At 36.6% G+C, this 16,378-nt stretch overlaps 1 protein-coding gene across 4 annotated transcripts in view; it reads right to left on the reverse strand.

The window, feature by feature from the left end:
• PARG (poly(ADP-ribose) glycohydrolase) overlaps nucleotides 1-16,378 on the reverse strand; it is a 141,461-nt gene that overhangs the window by 25,045 nt on the left and 100,038 nt on the right. For all 4 annotated transcript variants that reach the window (XM_033130973.1, XM_033130976.1, XM_033130974.1 and 1 more), the window contains 2 exons: nucleotides 1,961-2,039; nucleotides 352-460 (listed from right to left, as the gene is read on the reverse strand). In XM_033130973.1, the coding sequence (XP_032986864.1) occupies nucleotides 352-460; nucleotides 1,961-2,039 (188 nt within the window). The remainder of the gene's footprint in view (nucleotides 1-351; nucleotides 461-1,960; nucleotides 2,040-16,378) is intronic.

Here is a 16,378-nt window from a genome sequence, read left to right on the forward strand (position 1 = left end):
TATAGAGGAAACGTCACTGGGTAGGTCTAAAAGAATGTTCAGAATGTTCAGGGTTTGTTGAGTTCTATGTGGTTTTACACTGACAATGTTCCAAAGCAGCTAAAAGTACTTGATGAGATAAATGCATGTGTGGGCTTCATGTCAAGCAACAGTCTATCTGGCATCAGTAATCAAACAATTACGAAATGGAAAGTACATCTTGTACAAGCTGACAGACCCATTAAATCAGGAGAGCTGTGGGCAGACATACTGACACTACAAGAATTACCAGAAAGCATTAATTTCAGCGTTAATAAAATGACAGTAAATAGATGACAGCGGCCAGATGAAATAAGAAATAAGGTTACTGGCCTTGTTAAGCTCACGTCTGATTTTCTCAGGCACAAACTGGTCGAGGTAGCGTCTGAAGTGAAGGGCATCGATGGCGACAATCTCAGTGCAGCGCCGCTGCCAGTCGTCCCTATGGCAGGAAGAGGGGACACGAAGGTGGGGGAGGGGTGAATGGTCCTCACACAGCGAGAGCCTCCCACATCAGGCTTCTGAGACTTTGGCAGGGTTAAAAAATTAAGAACTAATGAAGAAACAAACAAACCCATGGCTAAGGGTCTCAGCAGAAAAGGAAGGCAGAAAACACCATTTTATTCTAGATTTCAAGGCATACGCATTGTGGACTGCCGGGCATTAAACAGCAAAATGAAAAATCAGGAGAGACAACAAACATGATGTATTGTAAACGGGTACATTATTTATAATGAGTCTCAGGGATTAAAGGATTTGGGGGCAAAAAAAAAGAGGCACTTAGTTCTTTGTTTTCGTCTAATACTAAAGACATGGCATTTGTATTTCGACAAGAGCTCATTCCTCCTTTGTTTTGAAAGACCTGCTCTAGGTCACTGAGGACATGACATTACCATATATTGTCCAAGAGATAATCCCAAGTCAAGTGTTACAAAAACTGTAATGACTCAGTACAACATTCTACCTACTGTGCTCAATTCTGAATGTGTGAAATTGTTTTTAAAAAGCCAAAGACAGCAGAGCAGACAATAACACCATTGCCTGTGGAAAGAGGAAGGACTGGGTGACATGATTTTGGAAACATGAAATTCCAAGTATTTCATCTCTTACCAACTTGCATATATTGATATGCCAAGCAACTTTCCACACTGAAGAACAGCAATAAAAACCTTCATGTTAGTCTATAAGTAATTCTCAGGAGTTAAACATCTACACAGATAATTGCTACAACTACATATTTCAACCAAAACAAAGGGAAAGAGACCAGGGGCTGGACTTGAGCTATTACAAAGTCTGCATGGTTACATAGGCAATAGCTGATTCTTTCTGCCACGATGGCTTTTTCATTAACACACATGCGCACGTGCACACACACGCACACACATGTACATACACACACGCTTTCAGGCATTATTTCTGAAAAAAGTTACCTCTGATAAACCAACTTGGTGGGGGAAGCAAGGATGTTAACATGTAAACATATAAATAAAAAATAGCAGCAGCAAAGTTCACTGTAAGTTCTGCTGTCAACTGTTTCATGGCATTAGGCAAATTGTCTGAACATAGGTTTTCCCCACCTACCTAATCTCCCAGAAAAATTAAGGATAACGAAACATGCTGTTTAAAGGCTTTAAGCTATAATTAGAATCTATACTAAATTAGTTTGGCCTTGGAAGTTAACCTCCATTAACTACTTAGCTTGGCAGCAAAGAGGTAAAGAACTGCTGAGAGCTCTGTCCTTCTTGTTCTTGACTTAGGCTTTTGGCTTTTATTTCTCTGTTCTTCTCTTTGGTATAAAGAGATGGTAATACTATTTTAATTACTAATGAACCTGTAACACTGAATTTTAAAAGAAAGTTAAATAAGAGTAATGGGAGGCAGGATGTACAGGTCACATTCCTTAGCTTTGGTCATGCGATACTAAAGTCAGAAACGTACTCACCTTTCACTCCCATCTTCATGGCTCCGGGCCCAACGATACGTTTCGGCATAGCCTGTGTATTCACTGTACTGTTCAGTACCTGAAACAAATAATCTGCCAATATTATTTTTCAGAAATATTTTCCTACAAGCTGCACCTTCTTAAAAAGTATAAATAAACTTATTCTTCCTTTCTGGAAATACCTTATTGGCAAATGTCAACTGAAAACCAATAACAATTGAAAAAAAACAAACACTGGTCTTAATGACTTGTTATTATTTCCCATAAAGAAAAGAAACGATTCCTCCTAAACCCACCACAGTGTTTATCATACAGTGACTGAATGTCTCATTCAACATAGAAAACAAAATATGCTGTCATACTCATTTCCATCTCTTATGAGGAGTGCATCAAGACTGTTTTGTAAAAGTCCCCTGTCTTCAATGTCAGTAATTTGATGGTATGTTTAGTTTGTATTGCTGAGAAAAGAAATTTTAAAGGCATTCCCTGCTAAGAAAAGTATTATTAAAATTAAATCTAGGATTTGCCTATCAACAGGCAACGTACTTCAAAAAGGCTTGGTAAGACCACAATGTTATGGCATGAGATGAAAGGGAGGGGAAAAAGCATAATTAATGTTAACCTAATGAGAACATGTACCAAGCTTGCCATATATCCGATTTCTAATTCATGGTACCTGAACATATCAGGAGGGATGGTGTCAAAACTGTTCTACTATTTAACTAAATAAGTTTATTCCAATTACTATGGTCAACTCAATAATCACTTTACTTTTCAAGAATGAAAAAAAAACAACAGTAAAATGAAGAGCTGAATACCTTGAGCAAGATAATACCTCACATATTAAAAAAAAGACAAAAAAAAACACCATTGATAACTAAGATTAATTTTTTAGTACAATTGTCCTAATTTTGCCAGTAAATAAAATGTAAGCAGACTGACTCTTTCAGGCAACTGAACTACTACTTGTTAACAAACGACTACTCACATAATAAAGGTCCAATACTGAAAATATTTATGACAAAGACTTAATATACAGGGGAAAATGATTCTGGAATATACAGTGTTTCAGAAAATATAAATTTATAAAAAATAGAGAACATATTTAATAAAAATTAAAAGAATACAAAATCAAATCATGACATGCTAATTATGAACTGTCAGTTATTTATCCAAAATCAAATTAATTCAATTTTGGGGGTTGGGTTAACTTGTTACATGTTTACTTAACTCTGAAGCTTTTATATGCAAAGCATAATAAATGTAGTGATGAAGATTACAAACGGCCTCTTCATCAATTTATAAACAGAGGAACATATTAAATACCACCATGAAGACATAATCAGGAAAATTCAGACCCTGGAAAACTCTACAGGACCAACATCAAGAAAGAAAGAAAGGAAAGAAGGAAGGAAGGAAGGAAGGAAGGAAGGAAGGAAGGAAGGAAGGAAGGAAGGAAAGAAAGAAGAAAGGAAGGAAAGAAAGAAGGAAGGGAGGAAGGAAGGAAGGAAGGAAAAAGAAAAAGGAAAGGAAAAAAGGGAGGAACCTATAAATTAAAGGACACAAACATGAAAATACTAATCATAAGACAATGGGCATACTATATTAATACTGGATAAAACTGACTCCCAAGTCAGAGAGTATTATGAAACATAAAGAAGAATATTTCCTAATGATAAAAGGGTCAATTCATCAGAAAGACATAACAATTATGCTTTTATTTTGGTAGAACATTTGAAGAATCAATTAATGAAATTCATCTATTAACAGATTAAAGAACCCCACATAATCTTATCAAAAGTGGCAGGAAAGATAAAATTCAAACCCCATTCATAATTAAAATTCAGCAAAACTGAGAATAAAAAAGAACTTCCTCAATCTTATTAAAGATCACTACTTAAAAACTTACAACTAACTTCATATTCAATGGTGAAAATATTCCACCTAAGATATATTAAAAAAACAAAATTCAATTGAGCAAATTTTAAGGATATTATTGGCTTTATTCAACGATTCATGGATTGGCAGCATCCCACTTGGCAGACAGAAAGGAGCTCAGAAGAGTTGTACAAAATTAAAACACTTTTACAGACAGAAGGGAACACGACAAGGAAATTATAAAAGCAAAGAGCCGATTGTTTCAGGTGAGGTCACCTTCTTTTAGGGGATAGCAGAGGTCTATCAAGCAGACTACTGCACTAGTGCTGACCAGGTAATTCCAGATTGACTGGTTTAAGATTCCACTCCTGGGGAAGAATGAAACTGTAAATAAGTTACATATTAAATCTCAGTTTGTGGCGGCCAGTTGGCTCACTTGGTTAGACTGAGGTGCTCGTAACACCCAGGTTGCCGGTTTGATTCCCACATGGGCTAGTGAGCTGTGCCCTCCACAACGAGAGTGAAATACAATGGCTTGACTTGGAGCTGGGCAGCCTATTGGCTCAGTTGGTTAGAGCACAGTGCAGCAGTGCTCATAATACCCAGGTCGCTGGTTCGATTCCCATGTGGGCCAATGAGCTGAGCCCTCAACAACTAGATTGAAAACAACAACTTGACTTAGAGCTTTGGGTCCTGGAAAAACACACTGTTCCCCAGTAACCCCCAATAAACTTTTTTTTAAAAATCTCAGTTTGGTTATGTGGGCTTAGCACAACTGACTCCATTTTGGGCCTGTTGTCTCTTTTCTAACCGATCAAGGCAAGGATTACCACCCTCATCACTTCTATTCAACACTGTAGTGAAGGTCCTAGCCACTGCAATAGGCAAGAAAAAAAATATGTCATAAAGAGTGTAAAAAAGTAAGACTGACATTATTTGCACATGTCATGATTGTTTCTGTAGCAAATCCTAAGGAATCACAAAGAAAGAAAAGAGGATGGGGGAAGAAGAAAAGGAAGAGAAAAAAAAGAAAAGCTTATTAAATAAATGCAGTAAGATCAAAGTTATGTCTATATTCTAGTAGCATACAGTGGGAAAATAAACTTTTTAAAAAAATCATAGCATCAAAACCCATAAAATATGGAATACTATTTTGCCATAAGAAAAGATGAAATAGTACTAACATGGATGGATCTTGAGATTATTATGCTGAGTGAAATAAGTCAGACAGAAAAAGTCGAGAACCATGATTTCACTGATATATGGTATGTAAAACAGAAAACAACAAAAGAACAAGACAAACAAATGAAGAAACAAAAACTCGTAGACACAGACAATAGTTTAGTGGTTACCAGAGGGTAAGGAGGGAGGGGTTGGTAGATGAGGGTAAAGGGGATCAAATATGTGGTGAAGGAAAGAGAACTGACTCTGGGTTGTGAACACACAATGTAACATATATAGATGATGTATTACAGAATTGTACACCTGAAATCTATGTAACTTTATTAACAATTGTCACCCCAAGAAACTTAAAAAACAACAACATAAAAATGTAACAAAAGATGTAGAAGACACCATCAAGAAAAAGTAAAGAATATCTAATTAAATGGGATGATAGACTATGTTCAGGGAGTAGAAGACTCATTACTGTTATAATATCAGTTTTCCTCAATCTTGTTGATAATCCTAGCAGACTTTTAAAAATAGTAATTGAGAAAATAATTCTAAAATTTACATGGAAATGCAAATAACCTAGAATAGCCAAAACATTTTTGAAAAAAGAACAATATTGGAGGATTCAACATTTACAGGTGACCCTTGAACAATGCAGGGGATCAGATCGTTAGGGGTGCCGAACCTTGAACAGTCGAAAATCTGTGTATAACTTTTGACACCCCAAAACTTAAGTTGTTCCTTGGTAACCATGGGGGGTTCCAGGACCACCCTTCCTCTCCCACAGATAACAAAATCTGCAGATGCACAAGTTCCCTATATAAAATGGCGTACATCAATGCATATAGTAGTCCATCCATATACTTATACTTCCAACCAAGGATCAAAAACAGTACAGGTATTGGAAAGAAAAAAATCTGCAAATAAGTGAACCTGTGCAGTTCAAACCCATATTGTTCAAGGGTCAACTATACTTGGTCTTGGCCTAAGGAAAAACCAATAGATCAACGGAACGAAATAGAATAGGTAAATCCACACTTGCCCGGGCAATTGGCTTTTCAACAAAAAGTGCTAAAACAATCTATTGGGAAAAGAATAGTCCTTCCAACAAATGTTGCTGAAATACGTAGATATTCATATCAAAAAACCAAAAAAATATATAACCTTTAACTGCTACCTCACATTATGAGTGAAAATTATTTTGAGATAAATATAAACATAAAACCGTAAGACTTCTAAGAAGAAAAAACAGGAGAATGGCTTTATGACATTGGGGTAGGTAAAGATTTCTTAGACAGGATAAAGAAAATAGTAACCTCAATAAATTTATTTTTTTTAAAAAAACTAGATCAATATTAAAATACTGTTAGAAAAATGCTTAGGCAAGACTGGAGGAAAAAATATTCTGAAAACAAGAATTTGACAAAAATTTGTGCTCAGAATATTTGAAGGACTCCTACAAGTCAATAATAAAAACAAATAACCCAATTTAATGGGCAAAAGACTTGAACATAAACTTCACAGAGGCAGGTAAACAACTGGCTAATGCCTACATGAAATAGTCACCAGAGAAATGTAAATTTCACTAGTCACCAGAGAAATGTACATTATAAGCACTATAAGCTACCACTACATACCCAACCGAATGGCTAAAATCAAAAAGAATGACAACATTGAACGTTGACAAGGATGTAGAACAAGTAAAACTCTCATATATTGCTGGTAGAACATACAACAGACAATAATTTTAGAAAACGTTTCGACAATTTCTTATAAAATTAAACATGTATCTACCCTTTAACCTAGAAATTACACCTAGGTATTTATCCAACAAAAACTGAAAATGCATGCCCACAAAAACTATGTACTAGAATGCTCATAATAGCTTTATTCATAATAGTTTTATATCGGTCAGGGTTCGACCATAGAAACAGAACTAGTAGGAGTTACGTATTAGGAGACTTATTGCAAGGAACTGGCTCACACAATCGCTGTGGCTGACTTTGTAGCGAGTCCTAAGGACAGGCTAGACTCTCAGGCAGAGGCTGCGGCTGCTGTTCACAGGAGGAATCTCTTCTTCGCAGGGAAGCCTCAGTGCTGCTCCTAAGACCTTTCAACTGACTGAATCTGACCCACCCAGATTATCTAGGACAATCTCCATTATTTAAAGTCAACTGATTATGGATTTTAATTACATCTATAAGATATTTTTACAACACCTAGATTAGTGTTTGAGTAACGGGGCTATAGCCTAGCCAAGTTGACATAAAAAAGACCATCATAAGCCTTAAAGTGGAAACAATCCAAATATCCATGAATAGGAAATTAGCAAGTGGCATAATGACACAAATATTACTTAGTACTAAAAAGAAAGGAACTAATACACTCAAAAACATAGACGAATCTCATATAAATTATGTTGAGCAAAAGAAATGAGGCACAGAAGAGCATATACTATGTAAATTTATTTACATGAACTTCTAAAAAGACAAAACTAATTTATGATAAAAAAAAATTGTGGTTGTTGCTGGGGCTGGTATGGAGACTGACCAGAAAAGGGCCCAAGGGTATTTGTCTGGTATGATGAACATGTTGTTCTATGTCTTAACAGGGATGTGGGACACAAGGGTGTATCTATCTGCCAAAATTCACCAAATTATACACTTAACATTGTGTTCTTTGGTGTCAAAAAAAAAAAATAATAAGGGAGGGAGAGAGGGAAGAAGGAGGGAGGGAAGAAGAAAGGAGGGAAGGAAGAAGGAAGGCAGGCAGGCAAGCAGGCAGGCAGGCAGGAATGAAGGGCTATAAACAAACACTGAACTCCATTTAACAGGTTTGCTTTTTGCAATGACATGGCTTAGAAGTTCTGAAGTCACCTTTTGTGTATTCTAGGTTTAAGCAAATGAAAAAATAAACGGAGGACAGCGGAAGACACATTTTACATTGTTGGGGAAGTGAGTTCCAAATATGGAAAAGGGGAAGACGAGAATGTATGTTGTGATGTCGGATGGGAATGGGAGACAGCCACACGAATTCAGCTGGATGTGTGTCTGTGTACGCATGTGTGTGTCCAACATGTATGACACAACTCTGTCTGACGAGAGGATACAGAAGCAATGACACACTTAGTAGCAATAAGCATACGAGTATTCAAATCTTGATTTCTAAAAACTCATTAAGATCCAGGACTCCCTGGAGAAATAGTTGATTCCAGAGCTGGGGAAGAGAATTTACAAGATGAGCCTGGAACATCTTTTTGGGATAAAAAAGGAAGTGCATTAAAGAATGATGACACATTCTAAGGGACACAATAGCTATCTCTGAATGGGCTCCCACTGAATAAATCTGGTAAAATTTAGCATCAAAATAGACAGTAATGGATTATAACCCACTGAATAAAACAAGAATCCATATGACTATACAAATATTTATAAACAAATATACAAAAATGAGGGAGAAGGGAAAAATTGTTCCTTACAGTAGTATGCCAACTACTAAATGTGGAAGGAACAATTAAGTTAAAGAAATTATCAAGGGCTGCTAAAATTAGTGGGTGAAAGTTTAATGAGGACAGAATATTTACAGTTTCAAAGTATGTAAATTACATGATTACAGATTAATTCTAAAGACAAAAAGAGTAACTCGACAGTGGAGAAATCTGGCGTTCCCACCTTAACCAAGTCATAACATCCAGTATCACAAATATTGAGATAAACTGGTATTACTTTTCTCCTCAAAAGATACATTGAGTAGGACACATCACTTCAGACTGATTCCTACCAAAATGAATAAATTGAATCTAGTTATGAAAAAACACTAGGCAAACTGCAAAATAACAGACATTCTACCAAGTAATTGGCTTATGTATTTGTATTTTAAAAATATCAAGGTGAACAAACACAAGGAAAGGTTGAGAAACTGTCCCAGCATAAAGGATATATGACAACCATATTCAAGGTATGATCCTGGATTGGATTGTAAACTGGGGGGAAAAAAGCTACAAAAGGTATAATTAGGATAATTGACAAAACTAGAATATTAATTAGGGATTCGCTAATAATACTTTATCAATGTTAAATTTCCTAATTTGGATGACTGTGCTGTACTGATGAAGGAGAATGTCCTCATTCTTAAGAAAAATAGAACAGAATATTTGGGGTAAAAGGGCACAATGTCGCCAATGTACTCTTAGATGGTTCAGAAAAAGAAAATAAATGATAAAGCAGGTAGGGCAGAAATATAAACTGGTGAATCTGGGTGAAGATTATATGGAAATTCCTTGTATTATTCTTGCAACTTTTCTGTAAGTCTAAAATTTCTCATACACACAAATACAAAAAAATATATACAATATATTCAATAAAGCTATGAAAAGTACTATCTGAAATACTATATTAATAATATGTATTTTCATATATGACTAAAACTTTCCACAATAAAACTTCAAAGATTTAAACTCAATACTAGTTTCTAATGTATTAGCTAGCACAACCCTTCATAAAAATAATTTTAAAAAAATTTAACATAATTTATACCTTAATCCTATACTCAGCTACAAATCAAGAAAATAACTACAAAATTCATGTTGTTTCTTGTGTGAGCCTTCCGTGACATCATAAGAAGAGTTGGTTGTTCCTTCTCTGTGCTCCACAGTGTTCTGCATTCCCCCCCCCCTTTCTTCCGCCTCCCACCTCCCCACTCCGGTTCAAGCCGTTGTTTCTGTCTCGTTGTGGAGGACACAGCTCCCTGGCCCATGCTGGTATTGTGAGCCTTGCGCTCCCGGGGCTGAGGCGGTCGTAGGTTGGCCGCTCACAGCCACGTCAGCCCACGCTGGCTGCCGGCCGCTCACGCTGGCTGCGGGCCGCTCAGGGCAGCCCAGCTCCAGGGAGAGCTGTTGTTCACAATCTTAGCTGTAGAGGGCGCAGCTCACTGGCCCATGTAGGAATGGAACCGGGTAGGAGCACTGCGCTCCAACCACCTGAGTCACCAGGCTGGCCCTGTGTTCTGCATTTAACATCACTAGAGCACTTGACATATTAAATTGAAATCTGAAAATCAATTACATTTCTATACAGTAGCAATGAACAATCAGAAAAAGATTTTAAAAATACATTTGCAATAGCAACAAAATATGAAATTCTTAGAGGATAAATCTGAGAATATGTAAAAGTATACAATGAAAAGTATAAAATATTACTGAGAGAAATTAAAGAAAACCTAAACATACAGAGAAATATCTCATCCATGTGCCAAAGACTAAATGTTACTAAAATGTCAATTCTCCCCAAATTGACTCAAAGCACTCATAAAATTCCAGCAAGCTTTTTTTGCAGATATTAACAAACTGATTCTAAAATTCACCAAAACATCTCTGAAGAAGAACAAAGCTGGAGGGCTCACAATGATTTCATGAATTATTACAAAGCAACAGTAATCAAAACAGAAAAAGCAAAACCAAAAAGAACAATAAACTAAGCTTCAAAATTGGAAACTTCTGATTTTCAAAAGTCACAATTAAGATAATGATAAGACACACCACACATATCTGATAAAGGACATGTATCTAAAAAAATAAAGCACTTTCAAAACTCAACAATAAAAAAACAAACAACCCAATTAAAATATGGGCAAAAAGTGTTTTCATGGGTATAGCCGTACGTTAAAACTTAATTACACACCTGAAAATAGCTTATCATATGTCAATTATACCTCAATAAATCAGTTAAAAACTGTAACCTAAATCCCTCACTGGGACTGTTAACTTCTCGAGGGTGGGGATTATACATTATTAACATTGTGTCTACATTAACATCTTGTAATGCAAGAGTATAGAAGCAGCTGAGCAAGTACTTGCCGTAGAAACATAATAATTAATGAGAAAAACAGGAAGAATATTGAATTAACATGTTCAAATAATGACTCCAGAAATACTTAATCGAAAGTACCATATAATTGACACATATAGAAAATTCCCATTTACAAAGAGCACACACTAACATTAGGAAGTATGAGGAACCCACAGTAAATCCTCAAGTAATGAAATCTCCTTGGACTTCATTTTGTCTTCTAAAATTCAGGCTTACTGCTTGTTTACCTCACAGAATTGCTTGGAAAACCAAATAAGATGAGTTTAGAATCCTTCAAAACCATAAAGCAGTTGGTATTGTGTCATTAGACTTCTCTACCCCCTTTCTAAGGGGGTAGAGAAATTAAAGATATATGATTCCAGGTATGTGGGGTTTAAAAGCAACCTGGTCCACTGGCCTGACTGGCAATAGACACTCAGGAACAGTCTTGTTCTTTTCTATTTTCTGCCCCAAAATGGCCAAGCCTCATTTTCCTGTTTATAAACAAACAAAAAATGCTGCCAACTCTGATCTCTTAACTATGAAAACAAACACCTGTTCTGTCTATTAAAAAGAAAGTAGATGAAAAATATAAATAGCAATTATCATATTTCTATTTCAAGTTAGGATGGTTTCAGTCGTCTTTCCTAAGACAAACAAGGTTAGATTTCCTTTAGTTATGGGAAATAAAAATCACACACAGATGCTTCTGCTCTACACAAATTAAATCCTGGGTTTTCTAAGTAGACATCTTTCAAAATTATGTCGACTGTTCTGAAAAATGGATACCCTTAACATTTTAAATTCAAATTTATTGATAAGCTACAATGAAAATGCAAGGGGAAACTGCTAACAGCAAACAAGAGTCAGAGACTGAATGACCTTTGTGATAGCTCTCTTGGGACAGCCTATAAGACTTCACGTTCAAAGGCAAACCTTCACTTAAGCACAAAACTAGAAGGAACCCATTCAAATCTTTTTAAGAGTTCATGACACCTTTATGAGTTTTTAGATTAGCAGTTAGAAACATTCTTATTTTCTCTTACTAGTAATGAAAGTTTGTGACGAACACAGGAAAAATATTTGGAGATTAAAAACATTCTACTTATCAATGGGTTGTGCCCTTAGAAAGAAGGTTAATATGAAAGCCACCTACTCTGCTTGTACTAGTATCACTCACATAGTGGTGATTATGCAGCAGATAAAACACTCTTTCCTTTCATTTCCATGATTAATAAAAATTAAGAAAAGCCAAACTCCAACTGAATATGGATCTTTCCCAATGACCTAGTGTCATTTAAGTTAGCAACAGGCTGTTTTTGTAGTGATGTTATTCTATACGTATAAAAAGCAAATACTCTAAGCAATGGTGTCGTCCACTTTTGTCCTTTCTAGCAGTTCTGCTAACACTCACAAAAGGTATAAGGATCTGTGATGTCTGGGATAACTGGATTCACTGGAGTGCAGGCTTTATGTTAAACAGACTAACATTCTGCTCAGTAGGTTTCATGTCTAGGCATCTACTTTGTGTTCACCACACAGAAACAACAAAACGATCTCCCATAACCACAGTAAAACCCTTTGGTATTGAAGCTATTTGCTGCTAGTTGTAGAGGAACATGAGAGAGGGACAAAAGGGAAAAAGGGAAGATTGGAGTTTTAATTTTTCCCTCTATCTATACTTCCTGAAATGTTTTGACTTATGGCTGCCCCAGAGAGGGTCATAGCAAACAGAGGGATAACACGGTCTGGATGAAAGTATTTGCCTGTTTGCATGACCTGTTTCATATTCATTAAAAGTCTGATACCAACCAGATGCCCCTCAATGATGATAAATTTAATTTATTTCCAATTTCTCAAACTCTTCTACAGATTCAGGCAGCACAGTCACAGCCATTAGCTCACTGAGCCTAGATGAATCATTGAAGGAATGGGATTGATCAGGCAGATAGATTGCACTGCATGGTTAAAAGTCTCCTAAGAAGGGAGATGGCAGAAATCCAACATCAAATAGATGATGAAATGGCCATTTCCATTAAGGGAACATCACATCACAGATATTAATTAGGAGTCTCTATAATAGAGTTAAGTGGATGTGGGGAAAAAATGCTGAGTTAAAAGTCACCCCAGATGTCCTTAGCCTGAGGTAATTAGGGATGTGAAGGTGAGTTGTGGATCTGCAATTTTCCATTTATTTTACGATGCCTGCAGGTAAGTTAGAGACCAGACGTAACTCTACAGTAATTAAGTAATTCTTAATTTCCAATATAAACTCAGACAATTAACAATTGTTATATTTTTTGTCTTACACTAAAACAACAAGACTCACAATGATATTATAAAAAAAATAACACAGGCTATCTAAGGATGTGAGATAACTTGTTGAAAGCCCCTCAGCCAACAAGTACTTATAAAAGATAAGGATGATGGGGTAAAAACCTTTGAAAATTTTTTCCTCTCTAAAAGCAGTAAGAATACTGGTAAAATTGTGAGACTCAACTTTTTCTGAACTGTGGGAGTTATCCAAAGGCTTGCAGCAGTCCAAAGAGAGTTTATTAGAGGAAAAATGACTGAATCTTGGTAAAAAGAATGAGTTTTGTGGCGTCTTAAACCTGCCCTGTTCCTATTCTGCTCTCCCAAGCTCTGCGGTAGCCTTAAAAAACCAAGAGCCTATAATCACAGTGAAAACTAGGAGACTGGTAGCCACCAGAGGTGGTAGAAAAGGGCTAAAGCTCCTTCAAAGCCCTATTCTCAGAGAACTGTTACCCTATGACATATCTGGTGATTCCCTGGAAGACCTCACTAGCAAAGCTATCTTTATTTGACTTGACTTGAAGCTTGCCCAGTGCAAACCGTCTAATCTCCAGGGGTGTTTGTTGAAAACAATTATAGGCAATTGTATAACAGTGTGGCTGCCTGAGGCAGTAGCTAATGGTTGGGGAAAACAACAGGCTAACCAAAAGTTATAAAGGAAAAGCTGAGGAATGAGATGTCCATAAGAGACCTGGAAAAGTTCAAAGTATCCCCAGGAATGTAGAAGGCTACCCACATGCCCATGGCTGTGCACATGCTCAGGAAAAGAACTGAGAAGGTCCTAAGATCTCCTCTCTGTTTGATCTTGGGGCTCTGTGCAAGCAGGAAGTGAAGTATCAAGTACAAGCAAGAAGGAAGTGCCAAATGCTTGGTGGAGTGTTGAAGGTGAGCCTCAACAGCACACAGAGCCCTTTGGCAAAGACTAAGAGACTTACTGATTCTAGGCACTTAAGAAAATCTCTGTTTAATCACCAGCTGACCATTAGTCTAACCAAGCAGAGACTTTAGTGATCACACAAAAAAGAATACAGACTTTACAGAATTAGTTTAGGAAAGTCACTAAGCAAATAACAAGCAGCATCAAAAACAAACTCTGGGGGAGGGAAAATCTGATTTTGAGAGAGTTGCCACATTATTTAAAATGTCCAATTTTCAACAAAAAGTTGAGACATGCAAAGAAACAAGGAAGTAGGGCCCCTACTCAGAAAAGAAAGGTAGTCAATGTAGTAATTGTCCCTGACAAGCCAAGATGTTGAACTTACTAAACAAAGGCTTTAAATCAACTATTTTAAATATGTTCAAAGAACTACAGGAAATTGTATCTACAGAACTAAATGAAAGCATGAGAATAATGCCTCGCAAATAAAGACTCTCAACAAAAAGATAGAAATTCTTAAAAAAAGGAAGCAACCAAACAAATTCTGGAGTTGAAAAGTACAATAACTGTAATAAAAGTTTCACTGGAGGGATTTAAAAGCAATTGAGAGCAGAAAGAATCAGTGAATTTGAAATTATCTAGTCTGAGGAAAAGAAAAAGTAAAGAAGGAAGGAAAATGAACAGAGCTTCAGAGATCAATGGGACACCACCAAATGTACCAATATATGCATAATGGAAGTCCCAGAAGGAGAGGAAAAAAAGGGACAGAAAGAATATTTGAAGAAATAATGGCCAAAAATTTTCCAAATTTATCTAAACATTCAATCTCAATGACCTCCAAACAGGATAAAGTCAATGAGATTCACACCTAAGCACGTCATAATCAGCTGCTGAAAAACACAAAGAAAGAACCTTAAAAGCAAAACATAGAAAAACAAATTTAGATACTCTCCTGAAGGTTGCCTACAAATGTATCTGAGGCAAAGAGTGTGGCTTCAAGATGAGACCTCAAGAGTCTTTAGTTCCATCATGTACCTCACTGGAGGTTAATTAGTTGAATATACATTTGATATTACTCATATAGTTTTTCTCCCATTGTAATCTTTGGGAATAACAATTAACCAAATTCTCTATCCCAGATGAATGTTTAGTCTCCTACACTAATCTCAAAGCAGCAACAGACTCAAAAAGGAAATAGAAAATCCTCTTTTGCAGAAAGAAAAAAGTATCAGCAACCAATGAGTGATCATGGCTTTTATGTGGGAATGTTATTTTAGGTACTTGAATAAAAGGCTTAACTTATTTAAGTTAGCTGATTAAGAGCTTCTTCTTTTTTTTTTTTAAATAGGACTTTATTGGGGAACAATGTGTACTTCCAGGCTTTTTTTCCAAGTCAAGTTGTTGTCCTTTCAATCTTAGTTGTGGAGGGTGCCATTCAGTTTCAAGTTGTTCTTTCAATCTTAGTCGGGGAGGGCGCAGCTCAGCTCCAGGTCCAGTTGCCGTTGCTAGTTGCCGGGGGTGCAGCCCACCATCCCCTGCGGGAGTCGAACCGGCAACCTTGTGGTTGAGAGGACACGCTCCAACCAACTGAGCCATCCGGGAGCTCAGCGGCAGCTCAGCTCAAGGTGCCGTGTTCAATCTTAGTTGCAGGGGCCAGAGCCCACCATCCCCTGCGGGACTCGAGGAATTGAACTGGCAACCTGGTGGTTGACAGCCCACTGGCCCACGTGGGAATCAAACCGGCAGCCTTCGGAGTTAGGAGCATGGAGCTCTAACCGCCTGAGCCACCGGGCCGGCCCAAGAGCTTAAGAGCTATGAATTAATCATTAATTTTTTTGTAGCTCATTCACAAGAAAATACTGTGACAATGGTATCTCAATCTAAAGAAACTTAAAGAAAAAAAATTAAATCTCAAGAATAGACCTAAAATACAAATTTGACTGTATTTCCCTCTCTTCTCCTACATTAACTTAAATCAAGGAGAGGCACTAAGATAATCACACTGTTTCTCCTAGGATTAGAAATTAGGATATATACATTAAGTTACTAATTTATTTCTCTTCTTTAAAGCTCCATGTTGTACTGACTCTCTCCAAATGCTGTAACTGTGCTTTTTACATTTATATAGTGTCTTCATATTGAAGTACAATAAATCACTTTAGAAATATACTGGAGGAATAACAATAGAATACATCCTCAAAGACACATCACTATTTTCTTTTTAAGACCATGTATTATATAAATTCGAAATGGAGAATAATTATATAGTTTTTACCATTGTTCCTCAGATAAAGATGCCAAGAAAAAAAGGTGGGGATAAAATGTCTTACT

Source organism: Rhinolophus ferrumequinum, chromosome 16 (assembly GCF_004115265.2).
Source record: "Rhinolophus ferrumequinum isolate MPI-CBG mRhiFer1 chromosome 16, mRhiFer1_v1.p, whole genome shotgun sequence".
Classification (NCBI taxonomy): Eukaryota; Metazoa; Chordata; class Mammalia; order Chiroptera; family Rhinolophidae; genus Rhinolophus; species Rhinolophus ferrumequinum.